The sequence below is a fragment of the Aotus nancymaae genome, unplaced genomic scaffold (genome assembly GCF_030222135.1).
Source record: "Aotus nancymaae isolate 86718 unplaced genomic scaffold, 86718_ANA_hifiasm-v0.15.2.pri h1tg000007l, whole genome shotgun sequence".
Lineage (NCBI taxonomy): Eukaryota > Metazoa > Chordata > Mammalia > Primates > Aotidae > Aotus > Aotus nancymaae.
The window spans coordinates 9,801,468-9,814,847 of NW_026988418.1; the positions used below are offsets into that span (position 1 = coordinate 9,801,468).

Below are 13,380 nucleotides of genomic sequence, written 5' to 3' on the forward strand. Positions count from 1 at the left end.
ATTAATTAATTCTTTCCTTCAGCTAACATTCACTGAGCTTTGTCCTATGCACTGAAATTATACAGGTGAATCTGACATAGTCTCTGCCTTAAGAAATCCTAGTCTTGGCCAGGAGCGGTGCCTCACGCCTGTAATCCCAGCACTTTGGGAGGCTGAGGTGGGTAGATCACGAGGTCAGGAGTTCAAGACCAGCCTGGCCAATATGGTGAAACCCCGTCTCTACTAAAAATACAAACTATTAGCTGGGTGTGGTGGCACGCACCTGTAGTCCCAGCTGCTTGGGAGGCTAAGGCAGGAGAATTGCTTGAACCCAGGAGTTGGAGGTTGCAGTGAGCCGAGATCGCGCCACTGCACTCCAACCTGGGCAGCAGAGCAAGATTCTGTCTCAAAAAAAAGAAAAAGAAAAAAGAAATCCTAGTCTTGGCCGGGTGTGGTGGCTCATGCCTATAATCCTAGCACTTTGGGAGGCCAAGGCGGATGGATCACCTGAGGTCAGGAGTTTGAGACCAGCCTGGCCAACATTGGCGAAACCTCATCTCTCCTAAAAATATAAAATTAGCCGGGCATGTTGGTGAGCACCTGTAATCCCAGCTACTTGGGAGGCTGAGGCAGGAGAATCACTTGAACCCAGGAGGTGGAGGTTGGAGTGAGCTGAGATCACGCCATTGCACTCCAGCTTGGGGGCGACAGAATGAGACTCTTAAAACAAAAAAAAGAAAAAACAAGAAATCCTAGTCTCTGCCTAGTTGAGAAGATAAAGTACAGTAGAGTGTGATTAGTACTCTATTATATATATTGTGGATGAGAGCAGAGTGGTACAGTGAGTCATACAGACCTGAGTTCAAATCCCAGCTCTGCTACTTTGTACCAGCATGATTTTGGGTAACTGTTTATCTCTCTGAATCTTAGTTTCTTCATCTCTAAAATGGATAATACAATTTCCATTCATGTGGATGGAACAGAATTCTCAGAAGATAATACAGGTAAAGTGCTTAGTACAGTGCCTATCACATTAAACGGGTTCATTAAATAGTAGCAGCCATTATGTACATAGTGCCACAGGAACACAGAGGTGAGAAAGACCAGCAGCCTGGAATCACTGAGGAAAGCTTTGCATAGGAGGTGACATCTGAGGAACTTGCCTGTGGAAAAGAGCTATAGGCAGAGGAGTGGCATGGGCAATAGACATAAGGAAATCTAGCATTAGGAGTGATGAGGAGGTCAGGCTTCCTGGACTGTAACAAGCTTGGAGAGTGCCACAGAAATTCAATGGGACCTCATTGAGAACGGCTTTGAATGCTAAGCTAGTGAGCTTAAAGATCTTGGACTTGATGCTATAGATGGGAGAGTCAGTGGAGGATCTGTGTTTAATTGCATTGTTAAAGCCTGACCTGAGGGAGCAAGATAGATGATTCCTTCACTAGTGGTTGAGTTTTGTGTGCCTTCCCCAGTGTGGGGCTGGACATAGAAAAGGTACGGGCCTGATCTTGCCCATGTAGTTCTTGGAAAAAGAGGGAAGGTGGTCCTTTATGATTTCCTTGAAAAATCCTTAAAAGAGAGAAGTAATAGAGGTGTGGGGAGAATGAGGGGACAGGACAGGGAGAATAGGGATTAGGGAAGAGATGTGAAGGGAAGCAGAGGGAAGCTCTAGCTTTACCAGCTGCATGGATTCTGGTTGGACATGGAGATTGGACCAAGTCCCTTTAACACTGATGGCCTGACAAGGCCTGGAATCTAATACAGGAGACATCTGGCTCAGAAAGTTCTGAGTTGGGTAGGCTGATATGGAGGGAGGACTCCCTGAAAGCATGTGTTTGTCACATGGCCACATGATTTCTGAAGAGTATAGGTGGGCTGCCAAGGCTCTGGAGGTTGGGACAGGGAAAGGGATAGAAAGGAACAGAGGGAATCTTTGCTTTATGGGTGTAGCACTGGCCTGGAAACAGGAGGTCTGTCTTTTGAGCCTAACATTCTCCATAGTCAAATGGGTGAACCCTTTCTCTTGCTGCCCCCTGCCTAGTTCCCAAGGCCCTAGAACCTGTAATCTTTTTTTTGTTGAGGTAGTTTCTCACTATGTCACCCAGGCTGTAGTACAGTAGCGCACTCATGGCTCACTGCAGCTTTGGCCTCCTGGACTCAAGCGATCCTCCCACCTCAGCCTCTCAAGTAGCTGGGGCTATGGGTGTAAGCGATTACACCCAGCTAATTTTTGTGGTTTTTTATAAAGATGGGGTTTCACCATGTTGGCCAGGCTGGTCTGGAACTCCTGGGCTCAAGTAATCCGCCCATTTCAGCCTCCTAAAGTGCTGGGATTACCAGCATGAGCCACTGCCCCTAGCCTGGAATGTTTTTTGACTCTTCTTTTCCTGTCTACATGAAACTTTGCTACCATATAGGGAATGCCATATTGTACTCTGAATAAGAATTCTCTTGTAGGGACACAGGCTCAAGAACTCTGAGAATCAGACTTACCAAGCCCTGGACAGCTTGAACACTAGCCGGCGGGTGCTCATCTCTGGAACCCCCATCCAGAATGATCTGCTTGAGTATTTCAGCTTGGTACATTTTGTTAATTCCGGCATCCTAGGTAAGAATCTAGCTGTGTTTGCCACATCAGAGAGGAGCCCTGCCTTGTCTTTGGGAGCTGAGGAGAGAAAGAAGTGAATGCTAGTTATATGTGGGTCATTAAGCACTCTTGTAGGAAGGCTTCTCTTGTCAGGGAGTAGCAAAGCCATTGGGAGGCCTTGGATCTGCTGAGCAACTCAGCAAAGCCCATGTCAGCCATTTCTCCTTGTGGCAGAGGCTATACAGGGTGTGGTGTCATGATGAACTGAAGGTGTAAATATTACTCCTAGGCATTTTTGCTCCTCACATCCTAGCTCCCTTACAAGAACTTTGGCCTCAGAGCAGGCTCTGTCTTGGGGAGATGTGTGTTTTTTAAAAATCATTTTAACCATTTTTAAATGTAATAATTCAGTGGTATTAAGTACATCCGTGTTATGCAACCATTGCTATCATCCATCTTCAAATTTTTTTTTTCTATTCGCTAAACTGGAAATCTACCCTGTAACTTCTCTCCCCTCCCCTCCTCCCAGTGCTTTGGGAGGCTGGGGTGGGAAGATCACTTGAGGCCAGAAGTTCAAGACCAGCCTGGGCAACATAGTGAGACCTCGTCTCTACAAAATAAGAAAATTAGCTGAGTGTAGTGGTGTGTGCTGGTGGTCCTTGCTACTTAGGAGGCTGTGATCATGTCACTGCACTCTAGCCTGGGCAGAAGAGCAAGGCCCTGTCTCTAAAATAATAATAAAAACTCCTCATTCCTCCCCCACATGCCCTGGCAACCACACATATATTTGTGAAAGGGTGCGTTAGTGCCACCCCAACTTGGCAGTGCTCAAGATAAATCACTTTAGGCAGAGAACCTGCTGAGTGGCAAGATTATGACCAAGTGAACATATTTGTATAACCACCATCAGATCAATTACTAACACTGTCTCAGCAGCCCCTTTTCTAATCTCTGCCCTCTCCTTTCACTTGAGAAGAAAACTCTTTCCTGTCACTATAGGTTGGTTTTGCCTATTTTTGAATTTATATAAATGAAATCATATAGTAAATATCCTTTTACATCTGGTTTCTTTTGTTCAAAATGTTTATAAAGTTTGTTCACATTATGTGTAGCAGTAGTTTGTTCATTTTCATAATTGCATGTATTTCATGTTATGAGTACACTAGAATTTATTCTGCTGGTTTGGTTTTGTTTGTCGAGACAGGGTCTCTGATGCCCAGGCTGGAGTATAGTGTTGCAATCATAGCTCACTGCAGCCTCAACTTCCTGGGCTCAAGCGATCCTCCCACCTCAGCCTCCTGAGTAGCTGGGACTACAGGTACACACCACCACCCTTGGCTAACTGTAGAGATGGGGTCTCACTATGTTCCTCAGGCTGGTCTTGAATTGCTGAGCTCAAATGATTCTCTTGTGTCAGCCTCCCGAACTGCTCTAATTACAGGCATGAACCCCTGTGCCTGGCCTCCATCTTTTTCCGTTTGGATATCTGGTTCAGCCAGCATAATATATTGATAAGACTGTTCTTTCCCCATTGCTTTCCAGTGCTACCTTCTTCATAAATCAGATGTTCATATATGTGTTGCTCTATTTATGGACTCTATTCTATTCCTCTGGTCCGTTTGTGTCCTTGTTTCAGTACTTCTCTGCTTTATTTACTGTGGCCTAATAAGTCTTGATATCCATTAGTATAAATATTCTAAATATATATATATATATATATATATATATTCTAAATATATATATATATATGTCAGGCTGGAATGCAGTGCTGAGATCATAGGGAATCATTCAGCTTCAGCTTCCAGGCTCTGGTGATCCTCTTGCCTCAGCCTTCTGAGTAGCTGGGACAACAGGCGTGCCCCATCATGCTTGGCTAATTTTTGTATTTTGGATAGAGGTGGGGTTTTGCCATGTTGCCCAGGCTGGTCTTGAACTCTTGAGCTCAAGCAATCTGCCCAGCCTCCAACTGTATTCTTATTCTTTAACACTGTCCTAGCTATTCTTGACCCTGTGCATTCCCATGTAAATTTCAGAATCAGCTTTTCAATTTATACCTTTACTGCCTGCCATACCCCCAAAAAAACCCTAATTGGATTTCAGTGGGGCTGTATTGAATCCATAGATAAATTCTGGGAGATCTTTCAATTTTATAATAAGGAACCTTCCAATATATTAATATGATCTGTCTCTCAACTTGTTTAGGTAATCTTTATTTTTATTTATTTATTTATTTTTTGAGATGGAGTTTCGCCCCGTCTCCCAGGCTGGAGTGCAATGGCCTGATCTCGGCTACTGCAACCTCTGCTTCCTGGGTTCAAGTGATTCTCCTGCCTCAGCCTCCCAAGTAGCTGGAATTACAGGCGCTACCATGCCTGGCTAGTTTTTTGTATCTTTAGTAGAAATGGGTTTCACCATGTTGGCCAGGCTAGTCTTGAACTCCTATAGGTCATCTTTAATTTCTTTCAATGTGGCTGGGTACGGTGGCTCACAACTGTAATCTCAGCATTTTGGGATGCCAAGGCGGGAGGGTACCTTGAGCCCAGGAGTTCAAGACTAGCCTGGGAAACATGACAAAACCTCATCTCTACAAAAAAATACAAAAGTTAGCTGAATGTGGTGGCATGCGCCTATAGTCCCAGCTACTCGGAAGGTTGAGGCTGTGGTGAGCATGAATGATTGCCCCACTGCACTCCAGCCTAGGCAACAGGGAAAGAACCGTGTCAAAAAAAAAAAAAGAATCAGCTGGGTGCATTGGCTTAAGCCTGTAAACTCAGCACTCTGGGAGGCCAAAGTGGGTGGATCTTGAGGTCAGGAGTTTAAGACCAACCTGGCCAACATAGTAAAACCCCATCTCTACTAAAAATACAAAAATTAGCTGGGCATGGAGGCAGGCACCAGTAATCCCAGCTACTCAGGAGGCTAAGGCAGGAGAATTGCTTGAATCCAGGAGATGGAGGTTGCAGTGAGCCGAGATTGTGCCACTGCACTCCAGCCTTGGTGAGAGAGCAAGACTCTGTCTTGGAAAAAAAAAATCCACTCTGGCCATGTTTGTCATTTCAATCCATTTACTCTAAGTAATTATATATTTGGATTTTAATCTATCATCTCACTATTTGGCCTTTCAAGTCTTCACTGCTTTGATAACCTCTCTGATCTGTTAAACAGAAATTGGCCTATATTTTGGTTAGCTTTGTTCTTGGTAGGACGGCTGGTTTGTGAGAAGGTAGCCTTCCATCACTGGCCATGGGAATATCATTCCTTTCCAACATTCTTCCATTTTCCCTCTCTCCTGTGTTTAGGGACTGCCCAAGAATTCAAGAAGCATTTTGAATTGCCAATTTTGAAGGGTCGAGACGCTGCTGCTAGTGAGGCAGACAGGCAGCTAGGAGAGGAGCGGCTGCGGGAGCTCACCAGCATTGTGAATAGGTAATGACCTCAAGCTAAGTCATTAGAATTGCCTCCCAAAACATCCCTGGCCAATCCTTTGGGGAATTTGCTTGTCTAGAGCCCTCAAAGGCTGGGATTCTAGGAAGGGAGTGGGATCTGTGTCCTAACCATGGCCACTGAATAAACGAAGGAGTCTTGGAAGCCAAATGCGTGCTTGCTTTCTGGCCTAGGCTCTGTGGTCTGGTTTTGGTCTGTTTACCAACCTGCTGAGGAAGCTCTTCTCTGATGCTGCTGGACTTTTTGAGCAAAGTATACTTTGGAGCATTACTAGTATTTCAGAAGCTTCCTGTCCGTTGGTCTCAGACCCGAAGCATTAGGCTTCTTTTCCCAGGGCCGGTAGTCATTCTGTGACAGGTAGAAGATCTGAAAGATGGTTGTGGCTGCCAGGCTAAGAGGAGTTTTTTTTGTTAGTTTGTTTATTTTTTTTGAGGTGGAGTCTTGCTCTGTCTCCCAGGCTGGAATACAGTGGTGCGATCTCGGCTCACTACAACCTCCGCCTCCTAGGTTCAAGCAATTCTCTTGCCTCAAGCCTCTGGAGTAGCTGGGACTACAGGCGCCCACTACCATGCCCAGCTAATTTTTGTTTATTTAGTAAAGATGGGGTTTCAACATGTTGGCCAGGCTGATCTTGAACTCTTGACCTTGTGATCTGCCCGCCTTGGCCTCCCAAAGTGCTGGGATTACAGGCGCGAGCTACTGCGCCCAGCCAGAGGCCTTATTTTTTCATGGGAGTTACATAACCCAAGGGGTAGGCACATTCTGGACTCCTTTGTTTAGGGGTGATATGCACACTTGATAGGTTACATTCTAAAGAGTTCTCCTGCCCTTCTCAACAACTGCCTGACTACCCAGCTACCTCTCCCTACCAATTTTAGATGGCAGGCTGGGCATGGTGGCTCATGCCTATAATTCCAGGACTTTAGGAAGCTGAGGCGGGTGAGTCACTTGAGGTAAGGAGTTTCAGGCGAAGGTTGCAGTGAGCTGAGATGTGCCACTGCACGCCAGCCTTGGTGACAGAGTGAGACTCTGTCTCAAAAATAAAAAATTTAGATGGCATGAAGAAGAATTGGTGTTTTCTTAAGATCTGCTTCTTAGGTGCCTGATTCCTATCTTTCCTGGTCTTCCCAGGCGGTTTATTCCCTGGGGCCATGTATCAGCGGGCATTTGGACAAATGCAAGCAGAAACTCCCCCAAGGACTTTGTAGTTTGCAGCCTGCTTTTCTTGTTAGTGTTCCTGTCTCAATGGGAAGCCTCGGTCTTCTCTTGAAGACTAGGCAACCTATTTGAAGAGGAAGAGAAACTGCTGTCTGTCTAAGCTAACATGTTTGGAAGGTCTCTGTTCCCACAACTGAAACCCTGATACAGACGTTTGACATAGGTCTGATGAGTCTCTGACATTCTTTGTTTTTTGAGATGGAGTCTCGCTCTTGTTGCCCAGACTGGAGTGCAATGGCGTGATCTTGGCTCACTGCAACCTCTGCCTGCTGGGTTCAAGTGATTCTCCTGCCTCAGCCTCCTGAGTAGCCAGGTTTATAGGCACCTGCCAGCATGCCCGGCTAATTTTTGCATTTTTAGTAGAGACGGGATTTCCCCACGTTGGCCAGGCTGGTTTTGAACTCCTGACCTCAGGTTATCTGGTTGCCTCAGCCTCCCAAAGTGCTGGGATTACAGGTATTAGCCATCAGGCCTGGCCGAGTCTCTGACATTTGATACTGTAAAAGATGGCTAGTCTTGGTCCTTTGGGTGGTAGCTTTGATTCCAGTACTTAGCACAGCAATTTTATTAGCCTCTTGCCTTTTTATCCTGTTTTCTCTAGATGCCTGATAAGGAGGACATCTGATATCCTTTCTAAATATCTGCCTGTGAAGATTGAGCAGGTCGTTTGTTGTAGGTACTGAACTCAACTGAAAGATGTGGAGTGAGTGGGTCAAAGCCGAGCTCCTGAAGCATGGCTGGGCTCTCAAGGTGTTTTCAGAGGGTAGGAGCATGGTCTGGCTTTTTCCACTGACCCAGCTGCCTTTTTCAGGCTGACACCCCTTCAGACTGAGTTATATAAGAGGTTTCTGAGACAAGCGAAGCCGGCAGAAGAATTGCATGAGGGCAAGATGAGTGTGTCTTCCCTTTCTTCCATCACCTCGCTAAAGAAGCTTTGTAATCGTGAGTTGAGCTTGTGTCTTGGTGTCCTCTGTGAGAGTGAGCAAGGAAGGGTATGTTCCTGTAGTGGCCTGGTGACCCTAAAACTTGTCCAGAGTCATCCTCATAGAGGCCACGTGTGATTTCAACCCTACCCAAGACATGAACCCTGCACTGTGGACTCTGTTTACCAGCCTCTTTGCTTTGGGAAATTGAGCTCATCTGTCCAGCCCATGCTTGATGACCTGGGATATGTCAACTGTGTTTGTGAGTGCTTGCATGTACATATGCTCATATACAATGTTGGGCAGGAGGAAAAATAACAAAGAAACCTTGCCTGCTCTGTTATAGCTCCCTTCTTGTTGGGAGAACGTACTAGTGATGAGACTGTCCATCCATCATCCCAGATGGCACTGACTGTATCCTGTTGGAATTTGGTAGGAGGAAGATCAAACAAGTCTGATGTTGAGGAAGGCTTTCTGGGGCAGGCTTCTAGAGGGAGCTCTAGTGAACACTGAAGTAGTAACTTCAGAAAGCAAAGTAACTGGATTTTGTTTTGTTTTCCCCCAGATCCAGCTCTAATCCATGATAAGTGTGTGGAAGAGGAGGATGGCTTTGAGGGCGCCTTGGACCTCTTCCCTCCTGGTTACAGCTCTAAGGCCCTGGAGCCCCAGCTGTCAGGTGACCCTTTACCTACAGTATTTGGGCTTCTCTAGGTGGAGGGTGGGAGATTGTCTTTGTGCTAGGACTGTCCTGTTTCAAGGCAGGATATCAAGAGTAAGAACCCTGGGCCATTGCAATAGCCAGTAGGGGACTGTTGGTTGCTGTTCTTCCCAGGTAAGATGCTGGTCCTGGATTACATTCTGGCTGTGACCCGAAGCCGTAGCAGTGACAAAGTAGTGCTGGTGTCGAATTATACCCAGACTTTGGATCTCTTTGAGAAGCTGTGCCGGGCCCGAAGGTAGGGAAGAGTCTAACCAGGATGCCAAAGGGGGATGTACCCCTCCCATACTTCCCCTCTAGTTCTGATTTGTGGATGTGGGCCAAGATGTGGGCACATAAAGGATTTCCCTGAAGATATCTTCCCTTATTGCTGCGATGGCCCCAGATCTCTCTCCACGTACAAGATCCCCTAGTCCTTCAGGTATTCCCTTAGGACACATTCCTTGTCTCTAGCTCCCTGTCCCTGCCTTTGGGAGTTTAGAGCCTCAAGCAGTCCCTACAGTAGCTCTGGCTCCAAGGGGCTCTGCTTTCTTCTTGGGTCTTTTAAAACATTTTTTTATTTTTAAATTTTTTTTCCCCTAATCACTGAAGCTTTATTTTCTTGGGTCTCGAATCCCCCTTCAGGTACTTATATGTCCGCCTGGATGGCACAATGTCCATTAAGAAGCGAGCCAAGGTTGTAGAACGCTTCAATAGTCCATCGGTAAATGCACATCACCTGTCCCCACACCACCACTGCAGTATCATCAGAATTAAGGATTGATGGAGAAGCTATAAGGGGTTACCTTGATTCTGCACACACACCCCCATCCCCCAGTGGATATAGTAGGGTTTGGCTGGTTGGTGATGGGCTGGGCTGGAAACTGACTTTATGAGTTCAGAAATTGGCTGGTGAGCAGATAAACTGGTGGTTTTCACAATTGGTACTGAGTAGTATGAGAGGAGCTGGTTGGGCTGAGCAGGATCCTAGTTTAGGCTGTAAGAGGTTCCTTTTCTCCTGTTTCCTCTCTTTCCAGAGCCCTGACTTTGTCTTCATGCTGAGCAGCAAAGCTGGGGGCTGTGGCCTCAATCTCATTGGGGCTAACCGGCTGGTCATGTTTGACCCTGACTGGAACCCAGCCAATGATGAACAAGCCATGGCCCGGGTCTGGCGAGATGGTCAAAAGAAGACTTGCTATATCTACCGCCTACTGTCTGTAAGGATGGTGACAGTACTCACAGTAGGGGTGGGTCATGGAACAAGACCTTCAGGACCATCTTGTTTCTTAGTGCCTCTCTTTGGCCTTTCTGTCTCTATCAGTAGCCAAGCTATGGGCCCAGAAGTGAGTCTTTTATTCTTTTGTTCTCCCTCCCCTTCTCTGCACCCCATTCCCTCAAACCATTCTTACTGTGCCATCTGGACACGTGTTCAGCACATCCTTTTCACAGCATACCTGCTTCCATCATACCTGATTTCTGCTGTGTCACTGGCCTTGTAGTCTTCTCTCATCCCGTCCTATTTGCATTCTCCAAGTTATCAATTATCTACTTCAGACCATCCATCCCACAGTTCCTCTTGCAGCTTATGTTTGACTTGACTACCCTCTTTTCTTCCTTTCTGCAATCCTCTATCCTCTGCTGTATTCCTAATTCATTGATGACTTTGGACACCAGCTCAGCCTTCATTCCTTTCCCAAATCCAGCAGTCATACTGGCTAATGTCAAGGACCATGTGGTTATCCAGCACTCTGACCTTCATGTTTCCCTGACCTCATCTCAACTCCCCTGCATCTAATTATTCCTAAGGTCACACTGTGGAACTTGTTAGTACCCAAAACTTTAATAACTGTCATTCTACTCTGACTTCTTGTCCTCCTAGCTTTCACATACATGCTGTATCTGCTTCAGCCTAATGTTCCTGCAGTCTCTCCCCTTCCCACTCTCCCACTCATCTGGCTTGACTTCCTTGTTTATTTAGCCCAGCCCTTACTGTGCATCCTTTCAGCTACTCTTTTCCCAATACCTGTTCCAGTTGGATTATGTGAGCTGTTTTCAGCTTCTACCCCAGCTACATTGCTTTTACAGGTTGGTACTACCACAAATTCATGTTGTCTTTTTTGAGGTGGGCCGTATTTCATTTCTTTCAACCATTTCAACATCTACCATTTCTCTCAAATTTCCTACCTAACTCATCTTCTTTCTGCTCATTTGTCAGACTTCTTATACCACTGAACCTACCTTCAAACATACTACTGACTTCCTAATTAATTGCCAAAACAGGAGACTATTGACGTTTCCTCTTTGTGTATCTCACACTGTTGACTAATAATCCCTTAAAATGCTCTTCTATGATGGGTGCGGGAGGATCAATTGAAGCCGGGAGTTCGAGGCTGTAGTGAGTTAGGATTGTGCCACTCTAGCCTGGGTAACAGAACAGGATCCTGTCTCAAAAAAAAAAAAAAAATTTTTTTTTCTCTTGTCTCTGGAAACTCTACTCCAATTCTTCCATCTCTCTGATTGTACACACTTGTTATACTGGCAAATCTTTAACTAAAAAATTTTAACCCAGATTTCTTACCTGAGCTCTAAACCTCTATTTCTATCACTTAATCTACATTTTCACTTAGATTTCTAATGGGCACTTTAGAAGTATCATGACTAAACTCATTCCCCTTCTGATTGATTGAGACAGTTTCGTTCTGTTACCTAAGCTGGAGTACAGTGGCATGATCACGGCTCACTGCAGCTTCAAGCTCCCACTTCAGCCCCGAGTAGCTGGGGCTACGGATGTGTGCCACCATACCCAGATAATTTTTTTCTTTTTTTTTTTTTTTCTTTTTGAGATGGAGTTTCGCTCTTGTTACCCAGGCTGGAGTGCAATGGCATGATCTCGGCTCACCGCAACCTCCACCTCCTGGGTTCAGGCAATTCTCCTGCCTTAGCCTCCTGAGTAGCTGGGATTACAGGCACGTGCCACCATGCCCGGCTAATTTTTTGTATTTTTAGTAGAGACGGGGTTTCACCATGTTGACCAGGATGGTCTCGATCTCTTGACCTCGTGATCCACCCGCCTCGGCCTCCCAAAGTGCTGGGAATTTTTTTTCTTTATTTTTTTTGTAGAGACGGAGTTCTGTTATGTTGCCTAGGCTGGTCTTGAACATCTGGACTCAAGTGATCCTCCCAGTTTGGTCTTCCCAAGTGCTGAGATTAAAGGCATGAGCCACCACACCTGGCTCCCCTTCTGAATGCTGACCTTAATGGCTCCACTATCCACCCAACCTAAAACTGGGAATAATCTTACTGGACTATTCTTTTCTCTTAACAACCAAATTCCCACCAGTTTTCACTGATTTTTATCTTCTTGAAATTTCCTTAATCTAACCCTGCTTTTCATGCCCTCCTGGGGTCATGGTCATCTGTCACTTGGATATTGCAGCAGCTTCCTAATTGTTTACTTCTGTCTTATCCCAACCCATCATTCACATACTGCTTCCAGAGGAGCTTTCCAAAAATTTGGTTTTACTTTTCATCACTTCAAAGACAAGACCAAGGTCTTCAACATGGCATCCAAGGTTTTTTAATGTGACCTCTGCTGATTTCTCAGTCTCAGCTCTTACTATATTCCCACCAACTTCTAGTTAGTCTGAACTCCTCACAGTCCTCCAATAGGCCAGTAGTATTCCTTCGTTCCTGTGTTGGGGATGCCTTCCCTGTGTTGGGGATGCCTTCCCTTATGTCTTTTCTTATAAACCATCTATTCATTTTCCCAACATTGAACTCAAAGATAGAGTTTCAAGTTTTCAAGACTCTTCTACTCTACCATCCTTATGGGCTCCTAGTTAATCCTGTACAGATTTCTATCATTGTATCAACTTTAAATGTATCTTTCTCACTATTCTGGGAGCTCAAGGATAGGGGATATATATGATTCTTCTTTGTATCCTAATGTCAGCATAGGGTCTGGCATAGAAGATACCCAAATGGTATTTATTGAATGAATTAGAATTGGGCTTGGTATGGAAATCTGAAGTTGCAGCAGACAAACCTCAGTTTACCCTGAAGGGATTTAGCCAGGCCCTGGGACCCTTCCTTAATACAGAAAATAGCATGGGTGGGCAGACTATTCATAAGTCATCTTCTCAGAAGACAGACTGGGAAAATGGGCCTCAGCTGAGTAGAGATAATGTTCCAGGACTCATACTTTTTATTCATCTCCCCTTCTCTTGGGTAGCTGTAGTTTCAACCCCTTGGTTTTTCTGTACACTTTTTATGGGGATGGCTAAGCGCTATATCCCTCGATATTCCCCACCCCCTCTTCCCCAGGCAGGGACCATTGAGGAGAAGATCTTCCAGCGTCAGAGCCACAAGAAGGCACTGAGCAGCTGTGTGGTGGATGAGGAGCAGGATGTAGAGCGCCACTTCTCTCTGGGCGAGTTGAAAGAGCTATTTATCTTGGATGACGCTAGCCTCAGTGACACACATGACAGGTGGGGAACCGTTACTAAGCTACCCACACAGCAGGGAGATGGGAT

At 45.6% G+C, this 13,380-nt stretch overlaps 1 protein-coding gene across 2 annotated transcripts in view; it reads left to right on the forward strand.

The window, feature by feature from the left end:
* Nucleotides 1–13,380, forward strand: part of RAD54L (RAD54 like) — a 30,145-nt gene that overhangs the window by 16,329 nt on the left and 436 nt on the right. Inside the window, exons 9-17 of one of the 2 annotated variants that reach the window (XM_012434595.3) lie at nucleotides 2,437–2,587; nucleotides 5,866–5,992; nucleotides 7,830–7,904; nucleotides 8,040–8,170; nucleotides 8,717–8,827; nucleotides 8,984–9,107; nucleotides 9,494–9,572; nucleotides 9,886–10,065; nucleotides 13,172–13,335. In XM_012434595.3, the coding sequence (XP_012290018.1) occupies nucleotides 2,437–2,587; nucleotides 5,866–5,992; nucleotides 7,830–7,904; nucleotides 8,040–8,170; nucleotides 8,717–8,827; nucleotides 8,984–9,107; nucleotides 9,494–9,572; nucleotides 9,886–10,065; nucleotides 13,172–13,335 (1,142 nt within the window). The remainder of the gene's footprint in view (nucleotides 1–2,436; nucleotides 2,588–5,865; nucleotides 5,993–7,829; nucleotides 7,905–8,039; nucleotides 8,171–8,716; nucleotides 8,828–8,983; nucleotides 9,108–9,493; nucleotides 9,573–9,885; nucleotides 10,066–13,171; nucleotides 13,336–13,380) is intronic. The other variant, XM_012434596.3, reaches the window with a different exon arrangement.